Here is a 16095-nt window from a genome sequence, read left to right on the forward strand (position 1 = left end):
CCCTAAATAAGTTGTTTTCCTAAGTATGAGTGGCAGAAGTGAAGGCCGTTTAGCTGTCCGAGGGACAAACTGACATGGTCTGTTGTTTGGTCTCAGAGGCCTTGCGGTTTGAGGAGACAAATTGAGCCAAACCGCTCCAGCGAGTGGCAAAGAACAGGGAGGAACTGCTGTCACTGAGGAAACAGTCGTCCTTGCCAGAATGTGTCACATTGTGCTGCCACACCACGACAGCAGGGTGTAATCTCCAGTTATAGGTACATTTTAGTAGTATTCGAGTGTGCCTTTCAAACTCATCTGGATTCTCGGTTTCACTCATGATGACACTTGACATGACTCACATGGCCTCTCATAATGTATGAAGGGACGCATGAAGATGCTTTTTTCCCTGATGCAGTAATTACTATAATAATTAATAAGGCACACTGAGTAGGATCAGTGCTCTGATGACTGATGTAGTATGTCTTTCATGTCACTGCTGATTTTGTTTTTAAGCTTGACACATTCAATTAAAGAGCTTTAGACTGTGGTCTGGTTTACGTAGATTAGCTGTTTCTCTGAGGCCTGCTGTTTGAAAGACAGAGCTGCTACTGAAAATGGCCAGTTAATATGTGTCTGCTTTTTGTCACATTTCTCTCCCCCATTTTGTCTTACTTTAATGATTAATTTCTTTCTTTTTGAATTCTTTTATATTGTTCATTTTTAATAGTAGCAACATAGTAAATATTCTCTCTTATTATATTTCAATTGCAATAGTTTTTTTTGTGCAGCTCTACATAAAAATGTTCGTTCTGTCATAATGTACTCACCCTCATGTGGAACTAAACCCATATGATATTATGTTTTTTATTACTCAACAATAACGAGTTATATTGTTATTATTTTGCCATAAGGGAATAAGATCTAAGGCTGTCAAGCTCAAAAATGGACCATAAAATATTAGACCCCATTGTCTTTCATTTTATGGACAAAAAAAAAAAGATTTTTTAGTGAGATGTAAGACTAGTTAAATACTGTATTTCTTTTTTGTTTATATATATACTATATATATATATATATATAAATATATAAAAACAAAAAAGAAATACAGTATTTAACTAGTATGTTGAGCAGGATTTTATTGGATAAAACCTGATATGACAAACAATACGCAACAATTATGGTGTTTTGTTGTGTTAAAATTACCATAATGGTCACGTCGTCAGATTCAGAAATTATTCTTTTATATTTCAAGACTCTTGATGCCAATAATGGTATCCATTAAATCATCTGTTATTGGTGACATTAAAAATGCTTCATTAGATAGTAAATATATTTATTCTTTTGTAAAATAGAAAGTGCACTGGTAACAATAATAAAAGCACTAGGTATAAAGTGAAGATTACGAGTGCACTTTCAGATTTAAAACTTTGCAGGATGTTTTCATTCACTTAGAGCTGTGTTACACACTGCATGAAAGGTCATTTTCAAAAATCCATAATAGGAGCACTTTAGGTAGCAATAGTTATGTTTTTTAACTATTCCCACCTTAATTTCCCCTTTCTTTCTTGCTCTTTTTATATATAATTCTCATCCTTTAACTGGATTCCTGTCCTGTTTTTCTCTTTTCCTTGCTAACTTTTATCTTTCTCTTGTCGTTTTGTCCTTATCTCTTCCCCTCATTCTGTCGTCCACCTGCTCTTGCTCTCTGCCCTGTCCATCACACAGCAGAACAGGAAGCGCTCTGGGGTTGACCTCTGACCTCAGTCAGCCAAGCTCTGTATAAACAGCTCATTTTCTCCACTTCCTGTTTAGCTGAACGGGAGCACCGCCTGTTTTAGTTTGTTTACAGAGCGGGCCGCTTCAAGTTCTGGTGTGCGTGTGTGTACACAGCATGTTTTTCAGTGTGTATTTTCGTATGCGGGTGTCAGTGTGTGCTGATGCCTGCCTGCTGTTCTGTTGAGAACAATACAGTTTGTTTCCTTATATAAGATCCTATGGAAGTCCGTTTCCACCTCAAAGTAGAAAAAAAGTAATTTGGTAATTGTGAGTAATGAGTAAATTGGTAATAAAGTAATCACCCAATTGTGACATTATTTCTTACAATTGCAACTTTATAGCTCACAATCGTGGCTTTTTTTAATAACTTCATATTTCATAATTGACGATATATGTCATGACAATTTGGTACTTTATATTGGACATTATTTCTCACAATTCTGGCATTATATTTTATAATTGCAACTTTATATCTCGCAATCGTAACTTTATATCATAATTGCAACTTAATAACTCACAATATGACTTCATATCTTACTATTGCAACTTCATGTCTCACAGTTGCAACATTATAGCTCACTGTAAGATGTTATATCTTACAAGTGCAACTTTTTATCACTCGTCTCATAATTGCAGCTTTAGTACTCATAGCATGACTTAATATCTCACAAATAGCTCACAGTAGCATATTTATATCTCACAATTGCGACTTAATACCTCACAATATGACTTCATATCTTACATTTGCAATATTACATCTCACAATTGCAAGTTTATATTGCACAATTGCGACATTATAACTAAAACCATGACTTCATATCTGACAACTGCAATTATATCTCATAATTACAATTATAACTCACAATAAGACTTCATATCTCACAGTAGCAATTATATCCCAATTACAGCTTTATAATTTACAATATTACATCTTATCTCACAATTGTAACTTAATATCTCACATATATGACTTCATATCTCACAATTGTGACTATATCTCAATTGCGGCTTTATAATTCAGCTTCATATCTCAAAATTGTGACTTTAAAATTCATATTCATAGTACATCATAATATGACTTTATCTACTGCTACTTTATATCCCGCAATCTGACTTTATATCACACAAATGCAACTTTATATCACACTATGTTTTGCAGTGTGGCTTAATTTTTTGTAATTTTGACATTATGTATACACAGTAAAATAAATGTAACTGTAATCTGTTACAGTTACTGTGAAAAAAAGTGTAATTAAATTACAGTTACTTATGAAAATGTTAACAATTACAAAGGGGGTTACATCTGAATATTTTCCACACACATACAGATTTGATTGATTTCAGATTACAAATTTTGAAAAGTAATCAAAAAGTCATAATCAGTTATGTTACTTTAAATAAGGTAATTGAAATAGTTACACCACATACATTTTAAACAGGGTAACTTGTAATCTGTAACCTATAACATTTCCAAAGTACACAGTATTTTACTTTATTACTTGTTTAGCTTCACCTCGCAGTGACCATTTTATTTATTACTCTGAGACAGAAACAGCTTCTGTAAGAGCCACCTTTTGGAAATGGGCTTTACACAACAAAAGTTTAGTTTGACTACGTGTACAAATGTAGCCATGTACTGTATATATCATATAATGCTGTATTAATGATACTCTGAGATATACATACACACTCACTCAAGCCAAGACCTTACGTGACACCTAACCTCCATACACACTCGCTTTCTAAACGGTTTCTGACTCATTACTATCTATAGCTCTATAGTCTCTGGGTCCAATTAACCGGTTTGTGTTTTTGCCAGTGATATCTCTCAGTCTCTCTCTGTATTAAATTATGCAGTAGATCTGTCTGGTTTTCAGCTTTTATCTTGTGTCTGGCTTCAGTTAGCTGACGGTTCATGTGCCCGACCAGAGCATCAGGCGGGGTAGATCAGGGTCAAAGAGTTATTTGAAGCTCTGTTCGGCTGGCCGTGTCCCAGTACTATGTGTCCTGATCCTCCCTACATCCTGCAACAGTAGGATGACTGCAGTGGGTTAGTGGTTTGGAGTAGTCACCCTCAGTAATGACTTGACAAAGGCAAGATGTCATTTTCATTCATTTTGAGCCAAAACACAGAGACTCACTTTTAGGGAACTTGTGTTGGTTCTGAAATGTCCTCTTTAATTTTCTTTAATTAGATGGCAGGATGTAGTTTAGCTGTGTGTGTTTGTCCACACGTGTGCACATATGCGGGAAGTCATTAGCGGGGTGGCTAGCGTTAGCATTAGTTATACAAGAACAGTTGTTAAAGTCTGTTGATATGCTTCGGGTGTAGCACAATTTTACGCAGTAAATAGAGCATTTTGTGAACAAAGCACAATCTGTACTGCCCTACAAAGGTCGCAAACTTAGTAACTACTCCAACATTGCCAAAAATGACAAGTATTTTGATCGATTTGATTTGAGTTTTCACAGTCTTCACCAAAAAATGAAAATTCTGTCCTTAATTCCTCACCCTGCATCGTGGTACTGTCGTAAATGGTGGCGGAGACTGACCAGAAGAGAACAATTTTTTGTTTTCTTTGCACACAAAAAGTATTCTCGTAGCTTCATAACATTAAGGTTTAAATACTTATGTCACATGGGCTATTTTAACGATGTCCTTACTACCTTTCTGAGCCTTGAACGTGTCAGTTGCATTGCTGTCTACGCAGGGTCAGAGAGCTCCCGGATTTCATCAAAAATACTGTATCTTAATTTGTGTTCCGAAGATGAACAAAGGTCTTACAGGTTTGGCACGACATGAGGGTGAGTAATTAATGACAGAATTTTCATTTTTGGGTGAACTATCCCTTTAATGTTGTTCTGACAAAATGTGTTCAGGGCTCAACATTTAGCCTTGTGCTTCTCCTTTGGACAAGTAAATTGGTCATTCACTTTTCCGGGTAAAAATGTTACTTGTCCAGAAAGAAAATCCAGCGTAAATGTAATCTAGTGTGAAGCAATATTTTCATGTTCTATCAGCTCTTACTTATATTTGTATGTTTGTGAGATTGATTTCCAGGGCATTTTTTTGCTATTACAAAAGGCAATTTTTCCTAGCTATAGTTTTTCTTAACTAAACCGCCAGTAGGTGGCAGCATGTCACTGTCTTAATGAGTGAGTCACTGAATCATTTATTCGTCCGATTTGTTGAAACTGTTGATTCATTCACAAATGAAGCAAACGACTTTATGAATGGGGCATTGAATCATTGACCCGATTCGTTCAAAAACCCTGAATCATTCAGTAACGGAACACCGCTGTTCATTGCTCTGGGATGAGCAAATGTTTCGCTGTGATCTTTGTTTGGAATTATTTTCGTCTGTCAATATTCTCTCTAAAATGTAAGTCGCTTCATATTAACTACTTGTTTATTAAACTGTTGTTGTATAAAATCAATTTCACATTTCCAATCGTGCTGGTGTTTGGGAATTGTCGAATTCTGATCGTTTTTTTTGACATGGTACTGTATTCTGAATTTATTTATTTACATTACACACTTTAATCTAAAGCATTTTATTTGTATTTAAGGTGTATATTTTTTATGTTCATGCATTCATTCCCTGGGAATCAAACCGATGATGTTAGTGTTGCTAGCGTCATGCTATACTGGATTTTACATAAAAGGTGTATTTGAACTGAAAAAAAATGACGGGCTGTTTTGATTATATCTGCTCATTAACTTTTGTGACAAGGCAGGAAATAAGACGAACCAGCTGCTGGTTTGCAAATGGAAGCAGACACACACCTTCTCTCAACACACACACGCACACGTTTGTTTTTGTGAAAAGTGGGGACATCCCATAGGTGTAATGGTTTTTATACTGTACAAACTGTATGTGCTATTGCCCTACACCAACCCTACACCTAAACCTACCCCTTACAGGAAACTACTGGCAATTTTTGAATTTCATAAAACACCGTTTTGTATGTTTTTTAAGCCTTTTGTTTTACGGGGACACAGGAAGTGTCCTCATAAACCATGTTTACGTTGTAGTACCCATGTTATTATACACATTTGTGTCCTCATAAACCATATCAGTGTATACACACACACACTCACATACTGCAAACATGTTCTTTAGTCCTGATTGGTAACACACTTCCTGCCAATAAGTGGTTATACAGCCAGTTACGCTCTATTAGGCTGTGACACACTGAAGCAGACGAAAGGGTAACATGAGTCACAAACGCACATTTTAGAAAGAACCAGGAATTAAATGCAGTTATACATGGATAATTACAGATCTAAAATCTGATTGGATAAAGCCAGGTGTGGACTTAAGGATGTTTAAAGTCCTTTATGATTGTTGCAAGTCAGATTGTATGATATGAACACAGTGACATCTTGGGTAGCAGCAGACTGTCTTTTATACTGAAGACAGACGTCTGTGGTTTCTGTGTAATGTTGACTTTGCATTTTATATCATCACTCAGGTCACTCTGACTCAGATGTGGGCAAGCATAAGAGGGAATTTATGCACTGCTGTGATATTGTGATCCTATTGTGAAGGGAACATTAATTAATAATCATTAATTTACAAACAGTGGTACAAAAATCAGTCAGTAGCAGTACCAGTAAAATTCTAAGATTCTCAGTATATATATATATATATATATATATATATATATATATATAATATTATTATAATAATAATTATAAAGTCATAATATAAATATTTGAACTATGTGAAAAATATGAAATAAAATTAATTATTAATGTTGTCTTTATCATGTGACTGTGGCTGCTATTTTATAAAAACTTACCTATACCTAAAACTCTAAACTGTGGGAAAATCACTGTAATGTATGGCCTCTTGTGATGTATTGCTTCTATATATGCTTTAGGGATAGACAGAAATAGACCTGACATATACATAACAGCTCAGCTGACTGGCATTTGTGTGTTTTTATTTGTCCATATCAGCCACAAACCTAAGCCAAACCTGTTTTCCTCCTGAGCTTTACCCATACCACCATCCAAAGCCCTCTCTCTTCCTCTTCTCTTTCCTCTCTTCCTTCTGATAAGACTCTCTCTGGTCTCAGGCCCATTAGCCAATGGCGAAAAGGATAATTGTCGTGGAAAGAGCCGGGTGTTCGTTTGATGTGGACCTCAACTTCCTTTTGATGTAAAAATGTATCCACTGTGATTATCAAGATTATGGCTTCCTCCCCCTCCTCTTCCTCATTCCCTCGCCCTTTCCATCCCTCCATTAAGCCGTGAAGATTAATTGGAAACAGCCTGGTCTGATGGCTGAAGTTGATGCCGCTGTCTTCGTGGCTGTCGGGTCGCTGAACTCATGTTTGGGCAGCATCCTTTCTCACACACTCTCCCTCCTCCTCTCTTCTGCTGCTGAAACACCAGATCTCAATAGATACTCAGAGTACATCTTGTATCAGTGTTTCTATGGGCACTTTAAAAAAAAAGTTAAATAAATTAGTACCTTTTTTTTTTTTTTTTCAGAAGGATGTATTGCATTTCAAAAGTGGCAGTAAAAGATATCTTTAAAAAAAATGGTGTTCTTTTAAACTTTCAATTTATCAAAGAATCATGAAAAAAGGGTTATTATTGGGTATATGTATATACAGTAGTCTGGGTTGTATTTTCTTTCACCTTGTGTAGTTTTGTTCATTACTTCTTTCAAGGATGAGGGGTTTTTATGTAACCTATCATGTGGGCATCTGTCTAATTAAACTGTTTCTACCAAATAACAGATGATTTTTTAATGAATTGAATTTTACAGGGGAGGAAAAAGTACCCAGAATTATACTTAAGTGTAAGTGCAGTTACTGAGCGAAAATTTGACTCATTTAAAAGTAGAAATATCTGGCCAAAAACTATTTGAGTGAAACTAAACAAGTACAACTTTAAATTGTACTTAAGTATTAAAGAGTAGTAAAAATGAAAACAAGAGAGGTTGTTTCATCATTTCAAATAATCTTTTCAATGCAAGGTGATATAAAATTAATAAAATGTTTTGTCAGATATAAAAAAGTTTGGTTAAAGGGAGAAAACAAAACAAAACACAATGGCACAGGTCAAAAACATCTAGTCAAGTGCGTACAACAACAATTCAAATGCAGCACAGTGGAACACAAAAAATGCTCCATGCTTTACCCTTATGCAATGCCATATGTATACGACTTTCTTTCTTCAGATGAACCCAAACAAATAGTTTCAGAAAAAATAAATCTGTTGAAGCCAGAAATTTCTATGATGAAAGTTATGATTGAAGCTGAATTGCGTGTGCTCGATGCACGTAAACAAACATCACTGGTTCTTGCACGTCAAGCATGCATTTTTGAGCTTTTGTTTACCATATTTCATGTGCCTGAGATGGAAGAAAACAAAATGCATTTTTAAGTTGAAATATAAATTTAAAAAGTAAAAAGTACAGTTTTTTTTCCAGAAATGTAATCAAGTAAAAATACAAGGCATCAGTTTAAATGGCAAAATAATACTTAAGTACAATAATCAAGTAAAATTACTCAAGCATTTTACACTCCATTTATGTCAATAACAAAAGATTTGGGAAGAATTTTCTTCTGCCTTATAAAACTTGCTGTCTCAAATGCTCAGTGTATAACTACATTTACTACACATTTTCCTCTATTTTTCCTAAATCTTTGCTGTCCACAGCCCTGTTGAATAGATCTGTGGTTGATTTTGTTGGGAATGGATCAGTTAAGAGCCTCTAGTTTAATGCACTAACTGAACTATATTTTAATAAAGTATATATATCATGAAATAAGTCATGAACAAAACTACACAAGGTAAATGAAAATACAATCCAGACTACTGTATATGCATATACCCAATCGTGACTTATTTTTTCAGGGTTCTTCGATGAATAGAAAGTTTAAAAGAACACCATTTGCGCTTGCACACTGCTCAAACTTGCATTGTTAGAAAATTTATTAACAATGTTCACTCAATTCATTAACTCATTAAGAGTATTTACAGCTCTAAATAATGACAAAGGCCATACATTCAGTTATGTAGTCAATATAGAATTTGTATTACCTGTTACAAATATTTAAACAATAATAATTCTATACCCAAATGAACAATAATACTAATTCACTACCATTACATTTATCATAAAAAAAAAAAAAATGTTTTCCATAATATCTCCCCTTATATCTTATGTTTTTGTTTCTGTTTGATAGAAATTAAAGTGTTGAAGTGAAACACAGGTGACTTCTACAGTCAGACTACTTTGTATTTGTTGTATATAGCAGAATCTAATGCAGCGGTCATGGGTTTGTAGGCAGCAAATGAAGAATATGTGTGAGAGTTGGCGAGCGTGTGTGTCTGACATGCCTGGTCGTATAAGTGCGCTTGTGTCAGGGTGTTTACTGTACATGCATGTTTTTGTTGGACATGCGCGTGTGTGTTTTGGTTCATCGTGTGTTGGCGAGGGCGTCTATGACAGAGTGTGTAAGTGAGGCCTGTTTTCATTGGATGCACGAGTGGATTTAATTTTACATGGCTGTCTGTGAATGTGTGATTAGTGACCATCATCACAATGACTCATTTCATCTCTGCTTTTGCATTTCTTCACAGAAATCTGAGCAACAATCGCATCCGCGTCCTGAAAAATGGCTCCTTCGCTGGCTTGTACTCCCTCGAGAAGCTGTAAGTAAACCTCTTTCTCGTCGTCATCATCTTCATCACCATTGCAAGGCTTAGTGGTTTCTTTGGGTGTCTAGGGTTGGGCTTTTTGATTCATTGTGGAGTCAAATGCTAAAACATTCAAATAAGTAATCAGTTGCTCAACGAATAACGTAACATCACCGATAATGGGTTCAAAATAAGGTAATAATAACATAAAAACACAAGTTTGGCATCAGCAAGATACTTTCATAGAAATAAATACTTTAATTCAGCAAGGATGCAAGGAATAAACAAAAGTGGCAGTAATGACGTTACAAACTATTTCTATGTCAAATAAATGCTGTTCTTTCAAATTTCTGTTCATCAGAGAATCCTAAAAAATATTTACCAGTTTTCATAAAAATGTTAAGCAGCACAACTATTTTTAACATTGATAATAATAAGAAAGACTAAAGACTGGAGTAATGGCTGTTGAAAATTCAGCTTTGCCATCACAGAAATTAATTACATTTTATAGTATATTAAAACATACTAAAATTTAAATTTTAAATCACAATAATATCTCACAATATACTGTTTTTACTGTATTTTTTGACAAAGTAAATCCAGCCTTTGTGAGTAAAAATAAAGTATTTTGGGTTATTTTTTAAACTAATATACACTGTAAAAAGTGATAAGTTGACTTAACTTAAAAAAAATTGAGGAAACCCGTTGCCTTAAAATTTTTAAGTAAATGATAATTAAAAAAATAAGTTTATTGAATTGTCAAGTTCACTTAACTTTTTTAAAATTATTATTATGTACTTAATTTTAAGGCAACGGGTTTCCTCAATTTTTTTTTTTAAGTTAAGTCAACTTTCACTTTTTACAGTGTATGCTTAATAAATGTTTCAAATAAAATTCAGCACATTGATATCATATGTGACAGAATCATTTACCAAGTCTGTACTGTATATGCAAAATTATATCCAGTGCTTCATCCCATGTCTCATGTCAAATTGAGTGACTTTCACTTGTTTTTGATCATAAAGTATTAATTGCGTGGATTTTAGCATGAAAGACATCATTGATGCATAAACAAAAGTACACCTGATTAGAAAAGTAGTCCCACTTCTAAAAGACAGTTTAGACATTAACAGATCAAGTTTTTTGTTCATTTTTAAACCAAAAGGTTGCATACTTCAGCTTTAAATGCAATGATCAAGTTCAAATATGTTCAAAATCAACAACATTTTACTTTATTTTGGAAGTAATCCAGAATCTTTCTTTGATTTCATACTGAATACTGACGTTACCGCTGGCAGGGAGCTGTTTGCTGCTGTCTGTGAGTGCGATGCTACAGTAGGGAGGATGAGCCGGTACTCGAGACTATCACAGAAAGAGTCTCATTACACCTCCATATATCACTCTGTGAAGAACTGCTCAGATAATAGAGGAGGAGGAGTGGAGGCTGCCAGGGACTGAAGGAGGAAGAAATAGGTTGTGTTGCTGATTGACCTGCAGTATTGGTGTATGATACTGACAGCTACAGTAGGCCATATTATTTTCTAATAAAACAGTTTTTTTAGCTCCTTTGTAGCCTGCATATATACTGTCAATGCTAACATGGAACCATGGCTAAAAAGAAACACAATACCAAAGTATTACTTTTAGTGGACTAAAACCTATTTTCTATTCGTAAATGTTGTTTATTGTGAGTGTATGTGGCAGCACGTGTGTTTGATGTGTGTGAGGTCATTATTGTGTGCACGTGTGTGTGCTCGTGCTCGTGTGTGCACGTGTGCAGTGATTAGCCGTGTGTGTGTAAGACAGGGCTGCTCTCTGTATGTAGGTGTTTGTTTGGGGTAAAAGGATCTGATTTGCTTGTTTTTGCAAGTGCAGACAAGACCCCTGGGGAGCTGCGGAGGTCAAAGGTCAGAGAAACTGGAGCCGTGCCCACAAACAGCCGCTCGTACCTGGGATTGTAGTTAAACCGGGCTAGGATGAGGGGGAAGGGTAGATATAAAACTATAGATGTTAACTCTCTATTAGTACCACATGATTTCCTTTGTCAGCTTGCATAAATTCAGAAAAAACAAAACAAAACAAGAAAATGCACTTTTATTAAAAAGAGGAAAATAAACCAGTTGCATTTAGCTGCACATTTAATTTTTTCTCCAAAACTCTCTTTCCTTGTATCCCATACTAAAGGATTTTTGTACATTTCCAATACCTCCATTTTTTTGCTACATCTTTGTTTAGTAAATTAGATGTTGTTGTTGCTAGATTATCTTTTCCTAAGGTTGACTGAGAATTTTTATTTTTTATATTATATTAACGTGGCAATTTTGTACTGTTACAGTAATGCAATTTCATTATTGGCCTTTCTTGTGACTTATATTGATGAAGCAATTTATTTATTTGGAAGTATTTGTATTAGTATACAATTATAATATATATTGTAGTATACTAATGTAGTTTTAAAACTATATTTATGTGTAAATAATAGTGCTGTCAAACGATTAATCGCGATTAATCGCATCCAAAATAAAAGTTTTTTTGTTTTACATAATATGTGTGTGTACTGTCTATATTTATTATGTATATATGAACACACACACACACACACACACACACACACACACACACACACACATACAGTATATATTTTGAAAATATTTACATGTATATATTTATATTCATTTAATTTGTTTTATATATAAATGTAGGTAATATGTAAACAACATATTTTCTTAAATATATACATGCATGTGTGTGTATTTATATAAACACAATAAATATACACACATGTATATTATGAAAACAAAAACTTTTATTTTGGATGCGATTAATCATGATTAATCACGGTTAATTGTTTGACAGTACTAGTAAATAAAACAATTATGATGTGATCTGGAGAAATGCACACAATGAGAAACCAGGTTTGAAAAGGCTTAAAAAGTCAGGATAACCTGGGATTTTAAGAATATTTTTGTAGGACAAGTTATGATGATACACTCTTTGGGGTTTGTAGAGTTTGTAGGAGCTCCAAGTGTATAAATGTATATGTTCAAAAAAGACTAAATGAGATTAATCAGAGGAGAGAATGATACTTTTTCCAGAAAAAGCTACTACTCTAGAGTTAAAAGTGAGTAAGGAATAGGTATGCACACATTTGAACCATGTACTTATAATATTTGTATCAACAAAACTGAAAACACATTCCTCATGCAGTAGGTCTATAATAAAAATGACATAAAAATGGTATGGCACGGTACGTTAAGAAAACCATGTAGCTTTACGGCTCTTTGGGACTCCTTTTTAGGAAGCCCAAAATATCCTTGGCTACTACAGTTCTAATGCTGCATTCCAATCGACGTCAGATGTGGGATATTCTTTCCTCGTAGATATCGCTGACTTCCCTCTGTAAAGACGTTCCATTGCCAGACATTCTGAAGATAATTTATAAAGAAACAAATTGCAATGCAAGCATTTGCTTTGGAAATATGTCTCCAAGCAACCAAATTGCAGAGTATAAATGATGGAGCGACAGCATTTGTTTCTCAGGTGTATGATTATGAATGGAATAATTCATTTACTGGGTTTTACTCTCGTCTTTGAATCATCTTATCACGTGGTAGTGTGACATCACACAACCATAATCACATTTCTGAATGAGAAAAACTGGACTTTCCAAGTTGATTTCCAAATCTGATTTCAATAGAATTTTATTGCACTTTTCCAGGTGGTAAGTTCCGATTTTTAGAGTTGATCGGAATGCAGCATGATAATAGTGGAGTAAAAAGATGATAAATATATGTCATGTCTTAATCCATTGTTGAAAAAATTGTGCTTAAGAGTATTGAATGTGCTCTTGTCTTGTGCTTAAAATCTTAAACCTCATTTTGCATTTGGTTCAGTTTTGAAATGTGTTTTACATAAAAAAGGAAATGTGTTTTACATAATAAATAAATAAATAAAAAATCCACAGTTTTTAGTACAGAAAAAAAAAAAAGTTTTGATGTTGATTTGTTTTCGAAAAATTGAACTGTTTTTTTTTTTTTTTTTTGGCAGTTCAAAGAAATTTAATTAAATTCTATTAATTCTAATATGGTCAAACTTTATTTTCAGGTCCAGTTCTCACTATTAACGAACTATTAACTACAACTTTTGCCTCAATAAACTCCTAATTTGCTGATTATTAAAAGTTAGTAAAATCGTTGATTGGGGTAGAATTAAGGGATCAAAACTTTTAACATCTACTCATTAATGAGACGTTACTGATCATCAGATACAATATGGTTTTAGTTGAAAAAATATGAAGTTATGATGTTTATATTCACCGGGTCAAAACTGACCAGGGAACTCAAAAGGTGTATGCAGTCTTTTTAATGTGGTTGGAGGATTATTAAGTATATATTTTTAAAAAAACGCACTTTCAAATAATATAATATTAATGAAATAAAAGGCCACTTAAGTGTACTTAAAAAGAGAAAACTTTCATGACTATGTATCTTAACACACTTAAGTACACTTTTAAAAGTGTTTAAAAAGTTACATTTTAAATCATTGGTTCAATAATCTTTTGTCATGCTACAAAATAAGAAGTACACTTATTTTGATGTGTTGGTTAACATACTAAAGCACTGAAGTATTTAACTGTGGAGTGTTTTTCACTATTAAATTTAAAATATATTTTAAATGTACATTTTTGTAACCTCATCATTACAAATGTGTATTTACAAATGTATTTAAATACATGACATGACATCTAAGTATATTTTAGTTTACCATAAATGTTTGTCAATACATTCGGCTGTACACTTTAACCACATTTCATAGACAATAGAAATAATTATAAAATTACATGTAAAGATTTACATAAGTCCTACTTGTATGTGATTCTCTAGCACTATAAAGTTTAGATAATTGCATTCTACAATACTTTATTTAACAGCCAGATAAATTTTCAAAAATTTTACATTCAGTTCGCACTTAAGTATATTCCTTATTTCCGTAATAAGTAAACTTTTTTTAAGAGGACTTCTTTTTCACAAGGGATGTAAAGTTTGAAGTACTGATAAATCATTTTAGTTTGCTCATGAAAACCTAATTATAGTCGATTGTATAATTCGTTCATAACAAACAAATTTCCCAGAATGCCCTGGGCCTCAACCTCTTGCGGAGTGACAGGTCTGTGTGATGTGTGTATGTGTACTCCTCTATTGTTACTCTGTTTATTCTTGTTTTAATACAACGGTTCAGTGTGTGTGCGCACATATCTCTGTTCATTGTTTCCAGCTTGTGTGTGTGTGTGTGTGTGTGTGTGTGTGTGTGGCGTAACATGCTGCTGAAGTTTATCTTATCTGTACGGTCTGTGCAGCAGTCATCTTAGGACAGGATGATCTTTTCACTCTCTATAGCCCAAAAACTGCTGCCTATGTCAAATTCATGTCTAGGAGCGTTATTATATTAATATCAATCACAGATCTGACTGCTGACATATTTATTGCAAACAGTCTTTTTCTCCCTGTCCCTATATTCAAAGGCTGTGTTATCAGCAAAGCAGTATTTCACTGAAGTGATGTCAAAGCATTCTTTATCATGACACATATGTTATCGATATGACACAAAAGAAAACTGCAGCACTCTGTCTTTTTATCTGGCTGTGTTTTTCTCATCCCATGTGTTGTGTGGTGTGCATCCTATTATGGAAATCTCTCTCAAACTGTTCTGGCGTCGCTTCAAGGCTCTAAATATTCTCTAAACAGCCGTCTTCTCCTTCTCTCGCTTTTTCTCTGTGTACTGTATGTATATACTTTAAGATGGGTGTTCCTGTGAAATCACACATAGCAGAGTGAAATAATGGAAGAGAATCCTCCAGATTATTTAATTTCATTTGGAAGCGTCAAACTCATTTTAGGTCACAGGCCAGATTTGATTTGTTAAACCTTAGTGAACCGATGGAGAACACATGCACAAATGCATTCTTCAATAGAGCTTATGGCGTCCTGTGTCAGCTGTTGTTTATGTATATGGTAAAACAACAGGGAAGCACAATGAATAATTTCTCTCATATGCCTTTAGATTGCTATATATGGAATTGATCGTTATAAATAGGCTTTTGCCTATTCAGTTTTCCAAATGTGCCTGTCAGATTTTTTAACTCGAGTGAATTTTGAAGACAACTTTCAGTTTTCCAAAAAAAGAATGGTAGAAATAACACATTTACTAGTAAGTAGTCACAGTTTCTGCAGATGATTTGCTTTCAACTGAAGATTTTTCTGTACAAACATTATTATCATTTTCTATACACTGAAAATGCATGATCATAACTGGCTATTAAGTTTCTTTTTATGGTCGGTAAGATTTTGTTGTTGTTGTTTTAAGAATTCTCTTATTCTCACCAAGGATGCATTTATTTGGTCAAAAATAAAACTGTAATATTGTGAAATTACAATTTGCACTCTTTTTTATTTATTCAGTTTTTTTCAGTGTCATATGATTTTTCAGAAATCATTCTACTATTAGAATGATTAGAATTAGAAGGATCTGATTTGCTGCTCAAGAAACATTTCTGGTTATTATCAGATATTATTTTGTAGTATTATTATACAGTACATTACGTTGAAAATAGTTGCGCTGCTTAATATTTTTGTGGATATACATTTTTTTCATGATCCATTCATGAATATAAATGAATT

General features: G+C 33.8%; 1 protein-coding gene across 1 annotated transcript in view; it reads left to right on the forward strand.

The window, feature by feature from the left end:
* Positions 1 to 16095, forward strand: part of adgra2 (adhesion G protein-coupled receptor A2) — a 79109-nt gene that overhangs the window by 27880 nt on the left and 35134 nt on the right. The window contains exon 2 of the mRNA XM_058785444.1: positions 9362 to 9433. Within this exon, the coding sequence (XP_058641427.1) occupies positions 9362 to 9433 (72 nt within the window). The remainder of the gene's footprint in view (positions 1 to 9361; positions 9434 to 16095) is intronic.

The sequence above is a fragment of the Onychostoma macrolepis genome, chromosome 08, assembly GCF_012432095.1.
Source record: "Onychostoma macrolepis isolate SWU-2019 chromosome 08, ASM1243209v1, whole genome shotgun sequence".
Taxonomy (NCBI): domain Eukaryota; kingdom Metazoa; phylum Chordata; class Actinopteri; order Cypriniformes; family Cyprinidae; genus Onychostoma; species Onychostoma macrolepis.